This window comes from Sorex fumeus, unplaced genomic scaffold, assembly GCF_029834395.1.
Source record: "Sorex fumeus unplaced genomic scaffold, SorFum_2.1 ptg000003l, whole genome shotgun sequence".
Taxonomy (NCBI): Eukaryota; Metazoa; Chordata; class Mammalia; order Eulipotyphla; family Soricidae; genus Sorex; species Sorex fumeus.
In genome coordinates this window covers 49,696,571-49,722,285 of record NW_026606060.1, presented here as the reverse complement: position 1 = coordinate 49,722,285, position 25,715 = coordinate 49,696,571, and the positions used below count along the sequence as shown (strand labels likewise).

Sequence of the window (25,715 nt, the reverse complement as noted above, 5' to 3'; positions counted from 1 at the left end):
AGATTCTATCAATAAGTCAGATTCATCATGGAATTAAAGGTTGGAAGCAGCCTTGCAACTCATCAAAACCCTCTGTTCAGAAAGCATTTATTTTGTTAATATTCCTACCAGTACATCCTACTGGTAGGGATAATAGTATCAGGAAAATTCTAGCTTGGAATTATGTAACCTTTCTACATCTGCCAATGAGCTCTAGTCCATGGTCCAGCAGTTATAACCAATATTGTAGAATAGTGATTTTAGCTTTTCTACTAGTGACCCATAATCAGTCCATGCATGACAGGCAACTGACTATTATAACTTTTTTTTGTTCCACAAAGAGAAAATCATAGCAGTGGGCTATTAGAACCATCCACAAGATAGTCATCCCTTTCACAAGTGGAGGTCATCCCTAGTTGACACAGGGAACCCTCGCCTAGCAGGGCTTCTTCTATAAAACTTGATTGTCAGGTTCGATTCCTCTGTCCCTCTCAGAGAGCCCTGCAAGCTACTGACAGTATCCTGCCCGCGCGGCAAAGCCTAGCAAGCTCTCTGTGGCATATTCGATATGCCAAAAACAGTAAACAAGTCTCACAATGGAGATGTTACTGGTGCCCACTTGACCAAATTGATGAACAACAGGAGGACAATGCTACAGTGCAACTTGTACATATTCTGATACTTTATTCTGCTTTTATATGGTTACTAATGAATATATCTTATCCTTGCGAGGTCATAAACCCCTATAAGGCTAAGACTTTGCCTTACACAACCATTTTCACATACTTTATCATCCTTATGATGGTGCCTTAGCTAGCTACCTTCATCTCTAAGTAACTAGTAGTTTTGTTTGCTTATTGTTATTATCCATAGCAGCAAAGAGCAGAATTTGATTAGTGGATAACATCTGTGGTGCTAGGTGACTATTCTTGGATCAATTCTTAATGGTGGTGCTCAGGGGACCTTGTAGTGCCAGGGATAAAATCCAGGCCTCCTGCATGCAAAACATTCTATCAGTTGGCCTACCTCTTCAGCTACTTGTTTGCTTTTTAAACTAACTTACGAATTCAATTGCTACTTTGTACAGCAGCAGACTACCCAGGTTAGAAATTGTTTTCTCAGCCTACATTTTAATTGACTTCATATTTCTTACTACTTGATTGATAGAAAAATGTGCCTGACATATATAGATAGTAAATACATTTGTTTAATGAATTTATAAGTGATTACATACAAAAATGAAGAGTGCTCCTCTTGTAGGAAGTTTTGGAGAAGGAAGGCTTTATTTGATTGACCCTCACTCTCTTGTTTCTGTCTAGAATTGCTGATACAAAGGTGTCATCATTCCTGTTAATTCAATACTGATGTAACCTGAACTTTTGCTCTGTGTAATCACAAATTGGGATAAATTTCCTAGAAGAGAACAGCCTCTGATCTAAACTGTTAAGTAGAAAAATGTGAAGTTAGCCCCTTTCATATTTCACCCCTTTTCGTTTTACTCTTTCCCTGCTGTAGTAGCTACCCAGTCCTACCATAGGCACCACAAATTTGACTATTTGTTTCTTCCCTTGCACCATTTATGCACCCTGGGTGATCTATTACATTCCTTCCCAGAAACTCAGTATAAATATATCCTAATCCAATGGACCAAAATTGTAATGGGGACTTTTAAGGCACTGGTAATGAGCCAGCAGCCTCAAATGAACTTTGTTCATTTCAAACATGGTTATCAATAAGATTTTGTCAAGTAATATGACTTCCAGGATTACGTTGGTTTAACCTACACGGAAGTTACTTTGTTTCTCATGTACAAGTCCCAAGATTCATAGTTCTGGTTACTGATTTATCTATTGAACAGAGCAATTGCCCCACAAAATTTTCAGTGATCCAGGATCCTCTTAGCTTTCTGCTTCACCATTATTACTTTATGACACTCATCTGTGAGGCCCAAGATGGCTGCTGAGGCATCTTAAAGCAACATTCCAACCAGTAGAAAGTGTTGTTGTTATTGCAGTGTCCAGGATCCTGTAAATAAATAAATAAATAAATAAATATTCAAGCAAAAGAGAAGCTGCTTGTCTTTTAAGGAATTTTTTAGAAACCGTCATGCAATATTTTAATTTTAATTTACATTCCATTGATTAGAACTTGAGCAAATGGCTACACATAACTGCAACAGAGGCTGGGATATATAATCTGATTTATTATGTAAAGCACTATTCTACTTGGAAAAAAACATTGAAAATTATTGTTTTCATTATATAAAAATAGGGAAAATTAATATTGGGCAATGACTAGAAATTGCTGGCAGAAGGACCAACCCAGAACTTTTTATTATGTAATGCAGGTACTCACCTATGTACTAAAAATCAAAGGTTTACCTGTCAGCCACATCAGCTGCCAATTCTGTCACTATTACCCAGCATTACCTAATAAGCCATGTATTTTCAGAACTATTTCAAAGAGCATGTAGTTCAAAATGGAACATTTCAACAATGGGAATAATAGCTCTAGCTTAGGTTCCTGTATGATGATGTGAGATAATTGATAGTGCTAAGCACAGAGTCTGGCTTATAGTAGACACTCAGTCAACATTTATTATTGTTATCATTCTGCCTGCATGTAAAACTGGCTCTGCTCCAGGTTGGAGACCAATATGGGCAGAAAACATAATCAAAGCTCCTGGCGGTCTTTTTTCTTGAGCAATTTCACACCCTATCTATTAGCCAGATGTGTTAGAGCAAATAAGAGGCTGATCAGAAGAATATCTTTATCCTTAACTGCCCTTTCCTTTCGCTCTTGGTTGAATGGTGCTGGATGAGAGAAAAAATTAATAAACTTCTTTGTGGTGTAAAAGATGACAATTAGTATCAACACAGAGCTCAAAAAGAGACAACTCTGATAGAGGCTGAGGTAATGGGATTTCCAGAGTGCAAAAAAAGCATTCCTTTAAATTTTCCCTTCTTATCAGTCTACAGCAGAATTTCTTAATCAGAGGTGTATGAATATTCCAAGGATATTACAGGAGAAAATAGTGTCATTGGGAGTACTGCCATAGGACTAGGGGGCCAATCTAGAGAGAAGGAGGACCCAAGAAGTAATTAAAATCAGAAGGATAAATAAACAAAAAAAAAGCTTGAAAGAAACTGATCTAAATAAGTTAATGAAATAGAACATGTGTAAAACAAATGTCCCCAGGTATAGCTATATCCTTTGCATGAATTGATCCATTTTCTACATAACATGACTTAGAAACTCTTCCGTAGTCATGGGAAGCATATGAACTTCCCAAGGGTTATGACGATTTGGGATGCTAAGCCTTTCCTACTTTAGTCTACTCTATTGCACTTTCCAATTATTTCCCATCCCTAATTGTCACTCTTGACTCTTGAAACTATCATCCTTCTTCACTTTCCCTCTTTGCTTTAGCTCAGCTAACATATAGACTAAGGTTGGAAAGTTCTAGAAGCAGGAGAGTCATGAGTGATAAAATTTTTCAGGAGTGGTAGGAATGAATACCAGGATGGAGACTACATTGGAGAGCTATGACAAGGGAAGGCAATGGGCCATGTTGTCTGCCTGGATAACGCGGAAAGGGAGTAAAGAGTTGTCTGAGGAAGCAAATGGACAATGGTGTAGATGCAAGCAAGTTCAGAGGAGTGTTTAACATTGGTTAATTATCAATAGGAAGGGCATTAACTTTTAGAGTTACTGTATCATAATGGTGTTTCAGAAAACAATTCCAGATGTTCATTAGTGCTGCTGTTCCAGAGTTCAGAGAGAGAGCAACCCAGAGGATTTGGATTGGAAGTTTCCTTATACAGGTGATAAATGAAATACAGCATTAAAAGTTTAAGTTATATTTAAATTTAAAAAAACTCATTTTGAACTGAGCAACATCAGATCCAACTACATGACAAATAATCATTCATACACACACTTTTATTTTGACTAGTGTTTCTTAGCCAGTGGTCATATGATCCTCTATGGTTTCCCAGGATATTGCAAGAAGACCATAGTGAAAACTGTCTCAGTGGGGAGGGCACAGCATGAGACCAAGAGGCCAACTGGTAGGACAGGAGCTTGGGAAGAGAAGCAAAACAAGGTTTGAAGGGGGCCAATGCCATAAAAGAACGAGAAACACTGCTTTAGACTAACAACAGAAATCCTATTTATTATAACTAAAATTCAGAACCACTGAATCATAATACATTACAGCTATAATAATAAATAAAATGTTCCCGATCCAAATCCACAATTTAATTATAAGAATTGACCTACTAACAAGTATAGGTGATCTACACTTCCTCACGCAAACTTAATAATGTTGTTGGTCATCTGTAGTCCTCTAGGAGAATTTTTATTCTTCTTTCTTTGCTCATTTATTCACTTGCAATTTAGATATCAACTATATGTGGTTATGTAATCTAGCTACAAAAAAATATGTTCCCCCAAGGTAAAGTGCAAACCCAAGTAACAAGCAAACAGTGTAAAATAAGGAGATAAAAGGTCTAGATTTTTTTCCCCCATGCAGAAAAAGCTAGATGCCTGACCAGGAAAATCAGTTCTTTCAAGATCAAATTTCTGGATTAGAGTGAGACTCAATGGATAAAATGCTGGTTTTGCATGCAGCCAACCCAGGGTTTATCCCTGGAACCACCAGGAGTGACCCCTAAACACAGCCAAGGTGTGGTCTTCAAACAAGATCAATAAGGTCTAATTTCCTCATCTGAGTAGTAATGGCATCTCTTTGAAGGAACTCTCAAATGTCTGAGGTGTGGTGTTCCTTGATTCTCAGAGGTATCTGCTGTCTTCAGCTCCATCTGCATCTTCAGTCCCACACAAGATGGAGCACAGGCCCAGCCTAGTTCTGGAGAAGGCCCATCAGGACAAAAGCTGGCCTCTCTCCGTGGGGCCTGCTGAAGGGAAGCAGCTGAAGCAACACTATCAGTTTCCTTCCCATTCAGAGAAGAACAGCCGAGCTCCTCCCAGGGGAGGTGATTTAGGTCTTGACAGTGTGGGGTCTGTCTTATGACGGGAATGGAGTATTACTGTAGAATGGGGGTGCTTACTGGCTATGATTCTGAACACAGAATCAAAGATGGAAGGCATGCCAAGAGGTCCTCAGGTCCAGTCCCCTGCCTCTGTCTTCCAAAACAGATGGTTGTCATCCTACATTTAAAGATCTCCAGGGCAGCTTCCCACAGTGCCCTGAGTCCACGTGTCCCCTTACAATCGGGAAATTCTTCCCCCGGTTCTAATAGAAACACCTTTAGTATTACACAAGTCTATTTACTATTGTCTAGCCCTCTGTGGAGATGGGTAAGAAGGCTCCATGTGTAATAATAACCTTTCTCATACTTGGCAATGCTGATTAAGTCACCTCTTTGCGTTTTCTTTTTTTGGGTTCAATCTTAACTTTATTTTCCTCCCAGTTAATTTTTTTACTCCTATCTGGATCCTTTCCAGCGCCTCCAAATGAGTCTTAAAATACGAAGATGAAATCTGAGTTCCCACTCTAATTAAAACCTCAGCAATGCCAAGTTTTGTAGAAGGATTACTCTCCAGGCTTTCATTTCATAATTCTCAGCATATGCCTGCTGTCTATTACTATTTTGTTGTGGTACATTCTCACTTTCTCACACACTCAGGACCCCACAGATATTTTGCTATCTTACTAGTCTCTGCTAGATGGAGTCCATCTTTGTCCATTCAAAACATCTTGCTCTGAATGTTCTGACACCCACCACCACCACTCACCATTCTAAATCATTAAAGGTCATTTTAAGTTCTTATCTTCACTTCTAGTATTGAACGCCAATTTTCCTGACTTTAAGCAATGTGAAAAACATTCTAGTCAATGAGTTATTATTCAGGAAGGAATATCAATTTATATCCATCAAAGACGGGCCTTAATAGCACTCATTTTTAGGGTCAGAGTACAGCAAGTACTGTGTGTGCCTTGCATACGGCTGACTGGTGTTCAGTCCCTGGCAATTGCATTTTTGTTCCCCAACCACTGCAAGGAATAATTCCTGAACATAGTGCCAGGAGTATGCCCTCAGCACTGCCAGGTGTGATCCAAAACCAAAACTCAAGCCATTTATTTCTCCCAGTACCGACAAGAATGCTTTGAGCACGATAAACAATGCAGATTACCCCCTTTCCATTAATTTATTTATTCAACAAACAAATTTATAGAGACATGAAAAAAAATCAGTTCCTCTACTCATTCAATTATGTGTCTATAGAATCTGTAGAAAATTTATTTCTTAGGCATCCTCTGCAAACCTATGGAGTTGTTGTGGGTACAGCAATGATCAGGACAAATTCAACTCTTTTCTTGGTGAATCTCACATTCCAATGAGGCAACAGGAGGGAAACCAAGAGCAAGTCAACCCCGAAATAAACGCTAGCTTATCAAACCTAGAAAAGGTTCTGCAAGAAATGAAATGATAGACACAAGAGATGGGGCTATCTTGATGAGAGAAGACACTCCCACTAGGAGGAGATGCAAAGGATTTTGCATCTTAGTCCCATGCTATTCTGAAGCATTCCCCTTTAACAAACTTTCCTTCCTCTCGAACTAAATTTTGCTGAGTGGTTAATGCCAATCGTTCAGGTTTCTTAACTAGTTAACTATTTTTCAAGGATTCATTCCTGGTCTTGATCAAAAGAAGTGATAGGCAAAAGGTGTTTCAGGATGCTCCTCCCTTCTTTTCTCAAGAAGTTCCTAGACCTTCCTGGAAAGCTGGAGCACCAGTGATCCATTACGTGTGGGGAGAACAGAACCATTAAGTAGATTTGTTTCCTGAAGAACTTTTTGCAATGTTGAAGAGTGGGTGAGATTTAATGGAAAGCGCAGTTTTCTGCATGGGACCTGTGAAGAGAACTCTTTGGCCAATGCCAAACTGAGTATATAACTTGTATCCTTTGATGTCTTTTGACATTGAATTTGTACTTGGGATATAATTCCAAATCCCAAGATTTAACAAGGCATATACCTACCCTGTATGTGTCTCAGAAGAGTTAGGGAAGCCAGAGATATTTCCCTGCCTTCCTGGACCTGTCCTGCTCCAGTGCCTTCTAGTTGCCAGGTCATGAAGCAAAAAGATTTAGAGAACCTTTTGAATGTCTAAATTTCCTCCTTCCAGGAAAATCCACAAACTAAAAAAGAAAACAACATGTCTTATAGAGGGTTTACATGCCTCTTACCAAAACTCATCCGTGCACTAGAAGATGTCTAAGAACCTATGCAGAGATCAAGTTCTAATAAGTTTCTCTCTCATACCATCATGACTTCTGGGTGTGTGCATTTTGAGTTGCCTGTGGATTTCTTGGGACACAACCAACGATCTTCTACCCAAGTTTCTGCAGCCTTGGTAGGTTACTTAGGACATAGAGCTGCTCGTCCATATCCCTGTGCCTGTTCTACACTCAGAGAGAGAGAGAGAGGAGACCCCTTCAACATAGAAGTACCAGCCAACCCTGGGGAAACCCAGTTGGCTTTCCAATTAGTGAATGAGGTCATTTTCCCTCTGATATTTTTCCAGAAATAGATCTGTGAAAAAGGCTTGCACTGAAGTGACCCAGCCAGGCAATGGAGAGGAAGTGACTAGAAAGGGAATCATTAAAAAAAAAGAAAGAAAAGAAAAAAAACCCTCTTATTCTTTAAAGAGAGATGGAAACAGGGACCTAGAGGAAGGTTATAATTACCAAGCCCCTAGACGCCCCAGCTTCCCTCCCAGTTCCCAATATGGATTTCCTGCCTGCGGGGCACTATTTGATTTAAAACTTTGGGTTGCCTCACACATGCTCATGAGAAGGGCTCAGAAAAGAAATAGAGCATCATTTGCCCTCTTCCTGACACTTTGGTGTAAAAGCAGTTAGATTAATTAACCCTGTTTCCCCAGCAGACTTGATCTTGACACTTGCTTGAGAAATAGACTGGTTCCATGGAGCCTGAATCACAAAGAACAAATTAGGCCTTTTCTTTCTGAAGATTTGAATTTCTTTCTGTTTCTAGAACCACCTTGGTTCTCTAGGCCACCATCAGGGATGTATTTTCTTTCACTCCCTTTTGCAATGAGTGTTGAGTGATCTGTGAGAGGGTGTTTCAGTGATGAGGCCCTGGGAAGGTGCCCCAATGCCACCCCATCTCTCCTGCACCCCTTGGAGGTGAACAAGAAGGGAGAAGGCAGAGAAAAGGTAGATTTGAATCTTCAGGAAGTCTGTCTTCTGATCTGGTTTTCAGAATTGAGCAGAAGGGCTTTGCTGCTCATCAGAGAGTTTTGAAAGACCAGGAATGCGCTGACCTTGGTCTCCAGCAAACACAGCTCACAATATCTGAGGACACCAAGCTTTCTGGTTTTTTCCTTTGACTGGAGCATTTTTTTTCAGGCTCTGATTTCCTTCCCTGTGACCGGGCATATAGAATTCAGGTGCTCTGTGGAATGCAGTATGCCATAAAATGTGTGCATTAAAAACAAAAAGAAAGGGAAAACATGGAGATGTCATTTTTTGGTTTCAGTGTAATTTCTTACTTTGAAGGGTTATGAGTTTTTTTTTCCTTTCTGTAATAAAAAGCACTCTGCTAACAGATGGAGATCTTTATTAGGCAATTAGCAAAAGAGATGTGAAGTCTTTCTGGAGTATTTTAGACCTAAGAGGATGGTCCCGGGACTTTTCTTGGCCCTTTATACCTCGCAAATGTTCTCCTACTTGATCATATATAAACTGCACACATTGGCAATCTAAGCATCCCCATCATCTGGAAAAACTTGCTGGAAAAGCTGTTCTTCCAGAACTGTCTCAGACCTACTGAAACAAGCTGGGCTAGGAATGAGGGTAGTGAAGCATTTTAGCAGCTCTCTCCCAGTAACACAGATCTGGGATCAAATTTGAGAACCAACAGTGGTCTTCATTGTTGTGTCACCAAACACACCTGTATTCCCCCAGTAGGCCTATGAGTGATGTCAGGCATGGACTGCTTCAAGAAATACCATCAGTGGATGAATCTACAATGGATCCCATCATGAGGTTGGGAATACACGAAAGTAGATTTTTTAAAAAGTCTAACAAGGAAGCAGATAGAAAAGTGCAAAGAAGTAGAAAAGTCTGACATCAGGAACCTTCAGACGCCTAAATCACTTGAAATTTCTGTATGATGATCTCTAAAATGGGAATGATTCCACCTGCCTTGTGGAGCTGTAGCAAGATGTGGAGCAGTGTCTGAGTGATCATGAACTGTCAGGTACTCATCAATTGGTGAAATGTGTTCCCTGGATTAACAGTACCAACCTGCATTAGGAACTGCAAAGGGTGAATGGGAAATTGGAGAGGAGATAATGCATCTCCTTTATCCTCATCTGTATTCCAAATCCTAAGTCTGGTGCTTAATGCCCACTCATCGACTCTTCGCTGGATAATTGTAATTAATATTTAGTGAGTGTTTCCTAAAGCAACCATCACATGCACTCTGGAGGATCTACTCTGTTTGCTTGCCCCAGATCAGAGAACTGAGAGGTTGTTATACCCCCTCCCCCCAGCCACAAAGTAAGGAATGATTGAGTCATTCAGCATCTGAGGGTAGAGAGATTGTCTCTGGAGCCTGTGCTCTGAACATTTCTCTGCTCAGCTTCACAATGAATTTATTAATGGTGATGCTAAGGTGGATGATGGTATGTGACATTTTGGGAGAGCTTGCTCTGTACCACTCACCCTGTTGCATGTCCTTTGGGTACCTGAAGTCATCACAACTCAGTAGAGGTAACTACTAATTAGGCAACAATTAGTTAGGCAATACCATTTAAGGAGAGGAACTAAGACACAAAGACTGGCTCTGATGTTGACGTTCTTTTTCCAGTATGAAAATATTTCCATACTGTGCCTCTCTGTGTATGATTTGTGTATTTCACTTACTAATCTATCAAGTAGTATCTATGATGGGCCTAAGAAGTGCCCAATATGGTGCTTCTGGACATGGAAATATGACATAGTTTCTGCCCCTTTTTTTTTTGGAAGATAGTAATTTTAATAAAACTTTTTTGAAAAAAGTGCAAATGTATCTCTGAAAAATAGTAATTTTAACAGGATTTTTTAAAACAAACTTCAACACATTTATTGAAACCATTTCCCCTCAACAAATTGGTCAACATCATCTGTCTGCTTCTTCTTTTTGTATGAATTATTTCCAGTTTCTGTCCTTAAAATGTTTAAAATATATTGAGGAAAGAGGTAATCCATATAAAAACACATAAAGGTTATTGTGCAGTTAAGTAATAGCTTGTAATGCACAAAATTTTACACCTGTCAAGAGCTTCATAGGCATGAAATCATTAGCCAAGAATTCCCATGGGGTCCTGCTGGAAATTTCTCCTACTAGGTTCAGACTTCAGGTGCTCTGGCTGCTTGTCCTGGAACTGTTGAACCCAGCTTCCCTGCCCTACAGTTTCCATGGAGACTGTCACAGTGGAAAAGGTTCTAAAGGGGAGGTGACCTGCTGGCCCATTTTAAATCTATTTGGTTCTCTCCCTATCCTCATTTCTGAGAGCAGTATGAAGAACAGAGCAAATACTCTACAGACATTTGTGACCAAATGATTGTAAGCAGGAAGAAATAATGTAGTAGAAGCAGGGCTGGATATAGTTGACCTGTTTTGGAGTGGAAGGAAAAGGCAGACTCTTAGGGCTATTACACCATGGAAGAAGGTTGAGAAACTCTAGACAGGTGCCAGGTACTCCACTGAGGGCTGAGCTTCTGAAGGCATGTGGAAACAGAACCTTTGGTGTTCAGGACATAGAGTCACCCCTCCATCAGTAGAATGTGGTGCAGACTGGGTGGCACTATTCCTGGAAATGCCCCTCTCCAACCTAAGAGAAGAAACCTCATAGGTACTTGGTGATCTTGGACATTGAGAACCAGGGTCTCTTGCCATCTATTTCCCATTTTTTTTTTACTTTGGAAATCTTTCATGCCAAACCCAAGTCTTGGTCACACCCCATGTTTCCTTTAGAGAAAACTGCCCTAGTAATTGAAAACAGAAATGGGCTCTTGAATTCTAATTCATGGAAGGCAGGTAAGAATCTTGTTTGTACACTACCTTGGCTGTCTCTTTTTTAACCCTGGGAGGAACTCTGGATATAAATCCTCTGCTCTGGTCTTTTAGTCTCTCTGGTCCTTCTGAGCTTTCACCAAAATAAGAGATTGTCTGATAATACCCTTTGACTCAATCATTTTGTTCATGAGAATTTATTCTTATAAATAATCTATAATGAATAGAAATTTGTTAAACTAATGAAAAAGCTAGAAGTAGTCTAACTTTCAGTAACAGGAAAAATGATCAAAGAAATAAATATTGACACTTCAACTCAAAATATTCTGTATCTTTATCTTATAACTATGAAGATTGTCTAGCAATATGGAAAATGTTCACAAGTCAATGTTGAGTAAATAGAAAACAATAGAATTTAATCATGGGTATATCAAATTGATGAGCATATCTAGATGTGAACTAGGAAAAATTGAGAAAATGAAGATAATGTGATTTGTTTGGATTCCAAGATTATGGGTAAAAAAATCTTAATTTCTATTTCTGCTAAATTTTTAAGACTGTACAATTCAAGGGGATTGGGAATAATATGGTCTGGCTGCATAATAGAGCTTACTATCCCTCTTGAATCTGGAAAGACTCAGAGTGTACTGAGTGAAATGTGAACATCCAATCCCCAGCCTTATCCCAAACTCAAGGATCACACAAAGTTCTTTCTTAAGGTAAAACCTAGCATGACATCCCTTGTATCCTTTTCAGAATGTGCTTAGAATAAGATAGTCTTCTGCCTGGGCTCAAATCCAAAAGTTAATTTGATGGGTTGATTTTTAGATGACCTCACCCATATCCTCCATATCTTTTGAAAATGCTAGTAATGGTGTCATTGCCTAGAAAATGTTCCATTTTCTAGGTGTCTATAGTTGAGGTGGCCTGATTATGAATATTAGTGGTTTTTCTGTAATTTAATTCTTTGTACTTATTTTGCTAAGTCCCAATTTGTGCATATGAAAGATGGGTATGGTAATAGTGCTTACCCCATGTAGTTGCAGTAGTATGTAAATGGGATAAGTAAAAAAATAAAATAATTTTTACTATAATAGCTTAAAAGAAACTCTCCAACAAAGGCAAGCTAGTGGTAATACATTGCTGCAAAAACTTATTCTACGTATGAAAGAAATAGTTTAAATATATAATAAACAGAAGAATGAAATGTCACCTTCCAATCTCAGAAGCAAATTTTGTTTAATAGAGAACGTTCTATCTCATTTGATTATGAGTATTCTTTACACTTGTTTGAATCTTGTCAATTGATCTTTCCCTATAAAAGCGTTGTCTACTATATTTAAATCATGTTTAGAGCTAAGTATCGAATCAGGTAATATGGTCTGCATGGTAACTCTGACATTTGAACCAAAGCATCATTTTAGGCCAGACGAAATAGCAGGAGAAAGACACTGGTGGCAATGACACCAATGACTAACCCAGATGGGGGAGTTGAGAAAGTTGGGAGGCCAAGAGCAACCGCCAAGCACAAAATAGGAATTTGGTTTATAAGGAGAGAGTTAAGACAGCAACAGCCTGAAAAGAGGAATCTGGGGTGATTTGTGGCCTGTTGAGTACCAGGGGAAAAAAGATGTGGCAAAAGAAGGCATAGGCGTTCTGAAAAAATGCAAAGAATTTATGACAGTTCATAGTCTAACTGCGGGAAATGCCTGCCGAGAGCAGATCTCAGTGGACCGTAAGAGTTTGGGTTCATTGAGACGATGGGAAAAGACTCATACGTTATAGATGACCTTTAAAAGAGCAACTTGTTGAACCAGAAGCTAATGGAGGAAGAAAAGAAGTTACTGGAGAAGAAAAACAAGTAAATGATAAAGTCCTTAGAAGCAAATTGAAATGTTAGTAAGCCAACAACTCCTTTTTTTCTTTTCATTTTTTCTGTAAAAGTTATTGTCAATGACTTGAATTCACTGTCCAAAAATGAAGATGTGTGTTTCTCACTCCACACTCAGTACCAGAACCCCTACTCAGAGCCCAAATGCTTCACTTTTTCATCTCACACTTATACAGAAGATTCTATGAGACCTTGAGGGTCTTTTCTCCTGATCTTCCCACTGATCTGTATATGCTATTTCTCATATAAACATGAGCCATGTCATTGATGTAGTGGAGATTATGAACTTCAACCCATCAAGAAATTAATGAATGTAATAATCTCCTTTCTCCTGTGTGAGCATATTCTTTGAGATCACAGGAAGCAGATACTTGCTAGAAGGCTCTTAAGAGAGAACTGAGGCTACACAGCTACAAGAACGTTGGTCCAAAGAGAACATTTGACCCCTGAACTTCAATCCTCATTTCCCAATGCTTTGGACATAGCTGCTTACCTGAGTTTTAATTTGAACAATGTCTTCAGGCAGCCTTCAAAAACCCAGGTCTGGGCCAATGTGAACAGGCTAAAGACAAATGTTGAGGAAAATAAAATGTCTCCCAAGTAGTGAGACTGGCCCTAAAGGAACTTTCCCAGCTGCAGGACACATTAGTCCTCACGTTGCTTCCTCCTTATGAGGCCAACAAATTCTGCAACCATGGGCAGACTGTGTGGTAAATTGGAAAATGACTTCTGGGGCCACTATGTCGTTCTCAGAAAGTAAATTCACAGAAGTAAGGGACTGGCTAGAAGGCCAAAAGGCTGTTGCTTCAGAAGGAGGTCCCAGAGCAATCAATGAGGTCATTCGTGGTGTATTTTAGTATGTGAGAAAAAAGAAAAATGAGTTTGTTTTCCCCAGCCAATATCACAAGCTGAAATATATTTTTCTTTGTTGAATTTAGTAAAATGAATAAGAGAACTAGAGAATCTTCTTGACTGATAATATTTGCTTAAAAAGCACTTCATGAGGTTTGGAGATACAAGCAAGCTCTCAGACCCCGACAGAATAAAGATGAGAACAGGATTCAACTTTCTCTATCTCTTTATCTCTCCCTATTCATAGATTCATAGTCTGTCTCTTCAATTCAGAAAAATATTGTTTGAAAAGGGAGGTCACTTGGAAGCAGTTGGATGGCTAAGTGCTAACAGGCTCAGTGACTGATTGCTGGATGACTAAGAAACCCTTGAGTTTGACTAAGTTGACTTTCAGTTTGCTAGAATGTTGGGAGATGTATAAAATTCTAAAATTCAGTAATCTGAAGAAAGCACTTAAGGTCTTTTGTTCATATTTAAGTAATCACATCCTAAGGTAAAGTAGAGAAAATTATAATGTAAACATTCCATACAAAGAACTAAATGATGGTCTGATGAGTTTGGTTTTTAATGAAAATTTCCAGAAATATTATAATCACTCTCTAAATTAATCAGTTGACCTTATTCTGCTTACCTGATTGGTATTTTAATGAATAATATACTGCAGCTTACTTAAAAACTTCTTTGCAGGGTTTATTTATTATTATTTTTTAATTGAATAACAGTGAGATACACAGTTACAAATCTTTTTATGATTGGGTTTCTGTCATACAATGCTCCAACACCCATCCCTTCACAATGTCCATTTTCTAACACCGTTTTCCCCACTTTCCCTCCTTTGTGTATGCTTTTCAATTCTAATGACCCTAACATTAGTTTATTTTAAAAATAAAAGTAGATGGAGGGAGGATAGCATTAGAAAACCCCTGTTTTCTAATCATCATCTCATCATCTTCTAATTTTGTTCTCTGGAAAATTCTGGACACCAAATGGCACCAATGAGGACTTCCCTTGAAAACCTTTATATAATTAGAGACAAAATGATGCAAATTGTTGCAAGAATTTTTCAGTGAAATTAGGAATCTATATCCCTGGAATTTTCTCAGGCATCTGTGGATATTGTACAGAGAATTCACAGATTACTATCATAACTGAAAGAAATTAGTGAAATGAAATATAGGTCTCCCTATTAAGTGCTAGAGTTCAGCATTTGGATCAACCATATTAACACTCCTAAGGCTAATCACTTATTCACCTTGAAGATACAATTTTTAACAAGTAATGGTAAATGGCAATGATCCTGAAGTTTCCACAAAAACTTTTCTTACACTAATTTTCATTTCCTAAGATCCACATATGTGAAGGCATGAAGGCCACCCCTCTCTCTTATTTTTAATTAATTAATTTATTTATGTTTTAATGTGTCACTGTGAGGTACAGTTGCAGACTTATAAACTTTTGTGCTTACATTTCATTCATACAATGATTGAGTGCCCATTCCTCCACCACTGCCCATTCTCCACCACTAATGTTGCCAGTATCCCTCCTACAACTCCCACCCCATTCCCCACCCTCACCCCCAACTCTGTGGCAGGCGCATTCCCTTTTGCTCTCTCTCTCCCTTTGGGTGTTGTGGTTTGCAATACAGGTATTAAATGGCCACCATGTTTGATCTATAGTCTACTTTAGACATCAGTACACATCTCCCATCCCAAGTGGGCTCTCCAAGCATCCTTTGCTTGGTGGTTCCTTCTCTATCTGAGCTATCTTTTCCCCCAGCATGTGAGGCCAGCTTCCAAGCTGTGGAGCAATCCTCCTGGTCCTTATCTCTACTATCCTTGGGTGTTAGTCTCCAATTCTGTTACTTTATATTCCACAAAAGAGTGCAATCCTTCTATGTCTGTCCCTCTCTTTCTGACTCATTTCACTTAACATGATACTCTTGATGCTGATCCGCTAATATGTAAATTTCACAACTTCATCTTTTCTAAGAGCTGCATAGTATTCCATTGTGTAAATGTACCAAAGCCTCTTCAACCAGTCATCTGTTCTCGACCACTTAGGTTTTTTCCAAGTTCTGGCTATTCTAAACAGTGCTACAATGAACATATAAGTGCAGATGTCATTTCTACTACATATTTTTCATCTCCGGGATATATTCCCAGAAGTGGTATTTCTGGGTCAAATGGGAACTAAATTTCTAATTTTTTGAGAAATATCCATACCTTTTTCCAAAAGGGCTGAACCAGTCAGCATTCCCACCAGCAGTGAAGGAGAGTCCCTTTCTCCTCACATCCATGCCAACACTGGTTGTTTTTGTTCTTTTGGATGCGAAAGGCCACCCCTCTTTCCCAAAGCCTTTAAGATCCTAGTTTTCAAAATGTAGTTTGATTCTTTCTACCTTTGGAACAGCTCCAGAATCTTTCTTATCTTTCATTTCCTTCTAATTTATACCTATGTCCAACCTTGAATTGGCTTCTATAATTCCAATAAATGGTCTTGTCCCTTTTCTTTACTGAAACCCTCTTCCATACTGGACATTTTCCCCTTCTTCCCCTACAAAATCCAACACCGGTCCCTGCTTTCCTTAAATCCAGCCAATAAATCTTGTTTTCATTCAAAATTAAACCTGATGAAGAGGGAAACTCCTGAATATCTTGTCAAATTTCATTCATCATCTGTTTCCTTGTTACTAGGGTGAAGCACTGATATGCTATTAATATGTTATTGATTAAGAAATGGGTAGGATAACCGTCCAGATAATCCTCAGATTCAGATTTTTTGGAAAACGTGCCAGACATAATCCAGTATTTTTCTGCCAAGATCAAAAAAACTGAGTCTCAGAGAGTTTTGGAGACCTGCGTGTTTGCACCAAGGATCCAGGGCAGGAATCCAATGTTGTTTCTCATATACCATACTGCCTGTTTTTTTCTTTCCTCTCTGCATCTGGCACTGTTTGAGGTGCTCTAGATACACTTTCCAAGACCTTTTATTTCAGAAGCAATGCTCTTGACACAGGCATGAAAGGAACATCACACAGAATCCAGCTGGCGCTTTCGGTGTTCGAGGCAATTTTTTAGATCCTATAACAACCTCCTACACCTTCTCCCTCCTGCCCTTCTCTATCCATGTTTAATTCGTCACTGAGGCGGGCTGTGTCTTCTCTGCAGTCCTGTCCAGGGCTGTGTGCTGCTACAAAGTCTGGGTACCAATGGCCTACCCCTTCACACAGACCCGGTGCCTCTCCTTACAGGGCCTCTGCTCCTGACACTCTTCTTTCAGACGTGCCAAAATGGCCTGGCAGATATTATCCCTTCACTTGCCATCCTGGCCATGTAACACCCACCCTTGGGAAAATCTCCAGATGTGCCCTGAGCAAAACAGAGATCTAAGTGAGAAGACTGACAGGGAGCAGGACTCCTGAGAATGCAAGGCAGGTGCCAAGTTGTAAAGAAAAGAGAAATGATAGACTTTAGAGTGAAACTAAAAATAAAGAGCAAAGTGTTTGAATGCCCCTTTGGCTGATTCATCTTTCTGTTGTACCACAGAGAGGGGCGTTCCTCTCTCTTCACAAGAGCCTCATGTTTTGTCTACAAGGGCTCTCTTCCCACCTCTGAAAGGGCAAATTAACAATTGCAGTGTAAGTAGAGAAGATAATGTTGGTGGAATGGCTACAATTTCCAGGTTGGAGCCAGACTCATTTTACAATTCTAATCACAGTGTTTCTGCAAAAACTTAGATAACTGAGGTGCTTATGCATGATTCTTCCACATCCTGCCTTTGAATTTCTCTTGTTATCTGCTTTTTGTCTCATTCAGGTGTAGATGGTCTCTCTGGTATTCTAGTGGTTATGTTCAGCACTCCCCCAACATGGAGTGGAGATTAAGTAGCTCTGGTAACCTTGTATACTTAAGACTGCTTTTGGTTGGCAGGAAAGAAAGTCCTCACATTTCACTCATTTCAGGGAGGGGACTAAATACTAATTCCTAGCCTGTTGTGAACTTCACATAATATTAGGTTTTACCTGACATTCATTAGTGAACAAAACAAAGTTCTATTTTTTTTTTACTTTTTAAAAATGGATTGAAGTTCTGTGATTTACAATATTGTTAATGATAGCTTCCCATGTACATAATTCTAATATCAGCACACACCTACCTCTCCCCACATAAGGACCCTAATATCTTTCCCTCTCACCACCTCCCCAAACTCAGTTGTGTGGATCAGTTCTCCTGTAGGGTTGCCTTTGGCTCTTTGTTGCTTTCTTGCTATCTATCTTTAAGTTCCACCTATAAACAACATCAGTCTGTGTCTATCCCTTTCCCTCTGACTGACTTCACTCAGCATGCTATCTTCTAGTTCCATCCAAGGTATAGTATATTGCATGATTTTGTTCTTTCTTAGATCTGCATAGTACTCCATTATGTATATATACCACAACTGCCTGATTAATTCATTCATAGTTGGGTATTTGAATTCTGTATCTTAGCTATTGTAGTAAGTGCCTCAATATAGGTGTGCATTTATTCTTTTGAATTAATATTTTTGTGTTGGGGATAGATGGAAAGAAATGGTATCACTAGATCATATGGGAGTTCTATTCATAGTTTTGAGAGATAAATAGCAGAAAAGCAGATCAGGAAGAAAATAAAGGGGCGAGGAATAAAGTGGAGAGAGAGGGGAATGGAGATTGAAAATTATTAGGACTCATCTTCTAAATATATATATTACCCAAACCCATCCCCTGCCTGGTAACATTGTTTTGCATTAAATAGATGGCTATTAACACTGAACAATTAATTTAGTTCAAAAAAGTCTTTGAGAGAAATTCAAGTTCACAAGAGGTCACATTAAGTTGCTATAATATCCCTTTGTTTAACTTGATTGGTAGAGTTGATGTCATAGAGCATCTATTCTAGATTAAAACTGTTCAGGGATGTCTATACAACCCAAAGTGAGATAGCCATTCAAAGGAACTGTTGTTCATTAATTTTAATTGAAAAATAGTTCTCCTTCACATAGAACACTATCTTTTACAACCAAACAGTGGAAAAGATGATTTTTATATATCTTTTATTTGTTTCTTTTTGCTTGTTTTGTTGGTTTTGAGAGGCCTCCTCAGCTGAATTGGGGTACTCTAGCGCTGTATATGGCACTCAGGAGATCATATATTGCCAGGGATTAAACTCAAAGCTCTGTGTGTACCAGGCATCCATTCTAGCCCTCTGAACTCTCTAGTGCCAAGAACAAATTTTTTAGAGAAAGTAAGAGAATATCTGCTCCCTCTTTATGTTAACCAACCTGACTCCATAATAATTATTAGGATAACTAGCACTAGTTTACAGCATACCAGGCACTATACAAAACAATCTATGTACATTCTCGCTTAATGTTCACAACATTCTAGGGGTCTACCCTTGTTATGTTTGTTTTACAGACAATTATATAAGTCTTAGGAAATTTGATGTCTTGTTGAAGGTGAACAATGAATAAGAAGTGGAACCTAGGTATATCTGACCCTAAACTCTGTGCTTTCCAGCCACTCAACATATTCTAAATCTAATATGAATAAGCCCTTTATTGTTATGGCATTTCACAAGCAAATGATTCTCAAATCCTATGATATGCTCCAAATAATCAAGCTATGTAAGTGGAAAATGGTAGCTAAATGATATAGCAGGCCCAACTGAAATATCTTAAACATAAAAATGGTCTCCTAGCACTTGATTAGCTTTTACCTTAGACATTGATAAACCAAACCGTTCTCTTAGGACCACATTTCTGTCCAACAAAGCATTTCTCTTGCCAAAGTATAATGTTGTTGGCCACATCTATTGTTTCCAAGCCCTGGAATCAAACTTAAGCTAGTAAATTGTGCTGTCCTGGCAAGATGCTGGTCCTCCGGGGCATTGTATCAGGCTAAAGTCATACACCACGTTGCTTCCCACTCTGTCAGCCCATTTCTCCAAAGAGTCCTAAAATGATAATGTTTATGCTCTGATTCTCTAGCATTCTTGCCTTTGGATCCAGCACTTTAACTTGGAGATGAAGGTACAAACTAGTACAATGTTTGCACTTGCCCTTAAGTTGGCAGTTCCAGAGTATAGAACTGTTTGGAGAAAGGACCAGCCGAAGAGGGCCATTTCTTTAAAATCCAGAGATACACAAACATTGGCATGATTAGGTAACTGGAAGACTTTGGCCTTGGGGGTTGCAGGAATTTAGTAGCTGAGAAAAGAGTTGCTGAGTATCAAGGGGTGGTGTTAGGTCAAATAGGGCCATGATTCCTAGAAAAGATGACCTTGTCCAGTTGAGATGTAGTGGGAGCAGCAAACACTGGCAATTAAAAATTAACATGGGCCAAAGTGAAATCAATGCCTAAATTTGATAGATTTTCAAGAAATGTTTTCAACATGCAGTTCATAGAAAAGAGGACATTTTCTCAGAGTTTGCTTTTACTGGTGCCAAAGGTCATAGATTCTACTTGGGAAGATTTTTATGCAGAAAAGCAGAACTATATAATCTTCATCAGTACCATAGTAAGCCAGCAATAAATCTTTGAAAAACCTTTTTCAAAATAATCCCAATTTCAAATGTTTGACAATAATTTTGATAGTTGTGATAAACCACTTAGTACTCTAATAGGTATTTGAGAATGTGCCCATGTCACCTAAGGCCTGGTGATGAAGTTAGTTTACAGTAATGAAAGCTTCTTTCCATAGGCTTACTAAGCACATCGCTATATAAACCACAGACCTCAGTACTTATTTTAATGCAAGTGTCATTAATTTGCAAAAGGGTTATTCTTTATGGTTTGGTGTTTTGAGGGGGAGGCACACCAGTAGTGTGTGCAAGCTACTCCTAATATAGTGCTCAGGGGTTACTCCCAGCAGTGCTTAGGGCATGAGTTGGTGCCAAGAATTGAACATGGATCTCCTGCATGCAACTCATGCCCTCTGAGCTTCCTCTCCAACCTTCACAGGAACTTTTTTTAAAAGGGAAAACACTGAGTCATCAAAGGGTTTTCAAGTAAATCTAAGTCCACAGGATTCAGGAAAACAGCAAATATTTACATATTAGAGCCCGGCAAGCTACCGAGAGTATTCGATATGCCAGACACAGTAACAACAAAGTCTCCAATGGAGACGTTACTGGGCCCGCTCGAGCAAATCGACGATCAACGGGAGGGCCTTTACCTTTACCTATATTGTGGCACAGGATAATTGATCTTTTTACAGTTTCCATCTCTTAAAGATTGAAGCATGATCCTCAATTTTTCACAAATAAGATTTGAATGTTAAATGATAATTTTAAGATTACTCACATTCTTTTCCTACTAGTATCCCATGCAAAATTATGTTAACTGAATGAATTTTTATTAATAAGCAAAGCTGCCCTAAGAAATTATCATTTCAAGTTACCCTAAGTTGTCAACATCTCTGGTGTTTTTGATAAAGCAGGTATAAGAAATTTATATAGATCTTAAAAATCTATAGATCTAAATTGTAGAGTTTAATTGTGTCATCAATCTTCAATTTATCAATGTTAAATGCAACTTAGTTCTTTTAGCTAATAACCTAAATTTATTCTTTTATAAAGCATAATTGTAAATTTTCTAGAAATAGCCTTCTAAATCCAATATCAATAGTATTGCTTCCTTTTTCTTTAAAAATGTAGTCAAGTTCAGATTTTCACCCTGTTATTAATTTCTAGAGAACAATAGCATTCCTCAGAAGCTGCAGATCATCAAATACAAAATATCTCTTTAGAACTGGGTATTTCTCAAATTGAGAAATGTTTACATATTTCATTATTTAAATACTGACTCCTAAAATCAATATTTCCTCTTTTTAATGATATTTAAAACAAGAGGGAAGTTTCAAAGGAATGAAAGTTCAGTACAATGTCCCAACTGCATTCCCAGAAATCTAGGGAAAGGATAGATAATCTTAGCACCAGCACCAGCAGAGGCAATACCATTGTTTTAAATATTTTATTTAAACAGCCCATGATGGGCTTTGGGTGTTCCAACACCAATCCTACCACCTAAGAGATCTTCTCTCTACCATTGTTTGCATTTTCCCAACCACTCTGCAAACCTGTCCTTAGAAAGCACATAATAATTTGTTTTATACTGCTTTTTACTAAAGGACTTACCATAGATTCTTCAGTAAAATACAATTTACCATTTTTTACAGTGATAAACAATCTGAGCTCTCAGCTCTTTGAAGTGATGAACCAACTTCAATCTCAGCATTACACCTTCCCCTTCAAAAAGAAACAAAAGGGAATGAGTTACTGCATCCATGCAAAAACACGAGACTCAGCTAATTGGTGTGGTTTTGATGATGCCACAATTCTACCTCAAACCTAGCAAGTTTGCCCTGAAGATTATTGAATTACTCTACTGGGTATGCATTATTTAAAGGAAAGTGCTGTCAGTACAGATGCCAACTGTTTAACCATTGGAATTCCATCTGTTGGCCAACTTTCAAGATAAAGCAATGTATTATGACCCTGCATTCTCTGTTCATAGAGGAATCAAGGTCTAAGTTAAGGGGTAGCCAACATGTATACGAAACAATCTTTGGTCTACATACTCTACAGAATAACTACTGACAAAATGAATTTAAAATTTTCAATTTCAAGACTTTGTCAGCAAGAAAAATTCTGTGGAATGTTACACCAGCCTGTTCATTCTGATAGTTGTGTGAATATAGTGACACTTCATAATACTAATACCAGAGAACTCTGAAACTATGCCTAACTGCAAAATTTTTCCTGTCACCTGTATTTTGTTATGGTATTGAATAAGTATATTGAATGTTTTGAGAATCTCAGGAAACTTAAGTGACAATTTTTTAATTTTCTAAGTTATAAAATATTTGAAGCTTTCTCTTGAAGGAAATGTGACTCCAGGCCTATTCTATATACTGCTAATATTGTATTAACAATTACATTTAATTCCACAAGAAAAGTTATAACATTTTTGTGGGGGGGACTTTTTGGGTAATACCTGGCGATGCACAGGGGTTACTCCTGGCTCTGCACTCAGGAATTACCTCTGGCAGTGCTCATATGGGATGCTGGGAATCAAACCCAGGTTGGCTGCATGCAAGGCAAATGCCCTACCTGCTGTCCTATTGCTCCAACCCCAAAGTTAGAACTTTTTTATGAGCTTCGTGGCTATTGATAATTCCTAAGAAGAGTACAGGCAATATATCCATTTTCTTTCATCCTAAGAGGGAATTTGATATTTTCTCATAGCAGACAAGAAGCTTCAGCATCTAAAGGATCTCGAAAGGACCATTACTTTAGAGACATATGCAACAAACATGCTAAATTGGTCCTGAAATTGCCAAGATAATAATCTCTATCTTAAATCCATAATATGAATTTTTAAACAGTTGTTTTAGAGTTAGTCAAGTTTGAACATTTCTGGAACTATTCCTACCACCCCACCTTCAAATACCAAATTATTATTCCCGAGTCAAAAAACTAACCTTAATTATATCTCTTAAAAAATCTGTAGTATCAACCAAGAGCAATCATTAAATGTGGTGTATAGTAGGAGCATCCAGTTTTATTCGTCTCTCACCTCCACAAGAGGAAACCAAGGTAAATGAACTCTCTTGACTTGGCTGATCCTTTCAGTCTCTTGAAACATCTCTTAGCCAAAGGTATGAAGAAATCCCTGTGAGTTACAAGAATCGTGTCAGCCCATTTTGTCTCTTATTATAGTCCCAGGAAGAATTTTAAGAAAATACATTTAAAAAAACACTGTTTGCATCATTTAATGGCCCAGTCAAAGCTTGCTGGTGAGAAGGCAAGTCATCTGTTCTCTTAAATCCTCTAATACCAAGTGGGAGTACTGCAGAGGAATGGATCAGGACCAGCTGTCTGGTCCCTCCCAACCCCCTCCACCATGAGAAGATGAGAAGCTAACACGATTTTCCCAGAGAAATAGCAAACCTACCCAGAGAGACCAGAAATGAAACATCTCTGAGTTATGACTCCCAGCAGTTCCAAGAATGACAATCAATTAACCTTATGAAAAGGATGCATCCTCCCTATTCCTGTGCCAAGCATCCGGAAAACATTTGGATTCTTAGAGGATGCCATGAGCAGTTGGCTGTTTGAGCTGTGAGGTTGCCAAGCTAGTTTGGTAGCAGACCATTACCATGGGTCTGATCTCTTACAATTAGGAAATTGAAAATGTACATGGGAAATTTGACTAGTAAACATCATTCTGAAACACGGTGCCATTATTATGCCAGTGTATGATTTTCATTTAAAATATGTTATCTCTGTGATAGGGATTAAGATGACATATAGTGATTTGACTATTCAAATTCTTCTGGATTAGTGGTTCACAGATTTCCTCCCATAAATTCTGGAAATCAGTGGAGAAGATCCAGTCCCTTTCCCCACCTCCCTAGGAAATAAAGGGGATGAGTGAAAACTGAGATTCTGCCCTCTCCTGTTTTTGTCTGAGTCATAGAATTTCACTGTTGTTAGTTTCATATATGGTGCCATAAGTAAGGTTGGGTTTTAAAAAAAAAATTCACTATAACAAAAAGTATACAAAGAGTTCCAGTACATTTTAAGTTTCAATTTATGTCAACTTTTTTTTGGCCTTCTCTTTTAATGCTAGAGCCAGAGAAAATGTGTCCAAATCAAAACTAAACCAAACCAAACCAAAAATCTACTTGCCAAGTAAATTGATTTGTAAATATCAAAAGAAGTTTGATTCATGGCATTCCCCCTGAGAAATTAGAATCATATGAAAGATGGACATTCAGTTCATTCTGTTTTAGTCTAATAGCTATTCTATCTGAAAATAGAGTTGATTATTCTGGCTTCTCAGAGGTAAAAGGAGGGAGACCCCCTATCATATTGGCATTGTCATCAGTTCCAAGTTCCAAGGCTTTTGGGTGCCTCTGTAATGGTACACATAAGAGCCCAGAAAAGATTGGTCAGAGAAAGTGAACCAATGTTTAAATAAGATCTCTATCCTAAGCACTTTTCATAATGATCTCATGTAAATCTCAAACAAACATAAATGCAGAAAGCAGAAATGGTATGTCCGAACTGTCCAACAGTTCTGGGGCTCTTTGAGACACTTAGGCTTTTCAGGAAGTATACCTGAGCTTGCATTCTGACTCCATCACCTACTATGCAAGTGACCTTGAGCAAGTCATTCCCAACTAAGTCTCAGTTTTCACACGAGTTCAGTGACAAATCATTTTCAAACTTCAATCTTCTGTAATGCTCAGTTTGATGCCATAACAGAAGCAGTCACATAAAAGAGCGAGACCTGAGCCGTCTTGCATATTCAAACGTTGTAGATTTGCTAGAAATATTTAAAAATATATAAAATATGGCCTTCTTTCTTAATATTCTTAGCAACTTTCCAGTTAAGCTAACATGTCAGAAAGGCTTCCACTGTGCATAGACAGATTCTCGAACTTAGGAATCAACACAAATAAGATGTGTGGTGAAGAATTAGTGATAAGGAGTGTGGTAGAGGCTCCAGGAGATATCTTGGAGTCCAGAAGGATCTGTGGGAGTCAGGAAGTCCGGGAAAAACTTCAAGAAGTCGGAATATAAGACGATATGTGAGTTGACTAGGTGTGAGAACCAATGTTTAAATAAGATCTTCAATGTTTAAAGAGAGTCTTCAGGGGCTGCGGGGAATCGGAAGTTTGCAGATTTTACTCTAAAGACGGGTGCTGTGCATTTGATTTGTCAGACAAGCCCACGGGGTACGGCTCCAGCAGTCGGAGGGCACCTCAGACGGGCATCGTGGACGAGTGCTGCTTCCGGAGCTGTGACCTGAGACGGCTGGAGATGTACTGTGCACCCCTGAAGCCTGCCAAGGCAGCCCGCTCCGTCCGAGCTCAACGCCACACTGACATGCCCAAAGCTCAAAAGGTAAGTCAG

The 25,715-nt window shown here is 38.7% G+C and overlaps 1 protein-coding gene across 5 annotated transcripts in view; it reads left to right on the top strand.

The window, feature by feature from the left end:
• Positions 1-25,715, top strand: part of IGF1 (insulin like growth factor 1) — a 79,666-nt gene that overhangs the window by 31,714 nt on the left and 22,237 nt on the right. For 4 of the 5 annotated variants that reach the window (XM_056117574.1, XM_056117565.1, XM_056117591.1 and 1 more), the window contains exon 3: positions 25,525-25,706. In XM_056117574.1, coding sequence (XP_055973549.1) covers positions 25,525-25,706 — 182 coding nt within the window. Of the gene's footprint in view, positions 1-25,524; positions 25,711-25,715 lie in introns of all 5 variants that reach the window. The other variant, XM_056117582.1, reaches the window with a different exon arrangement.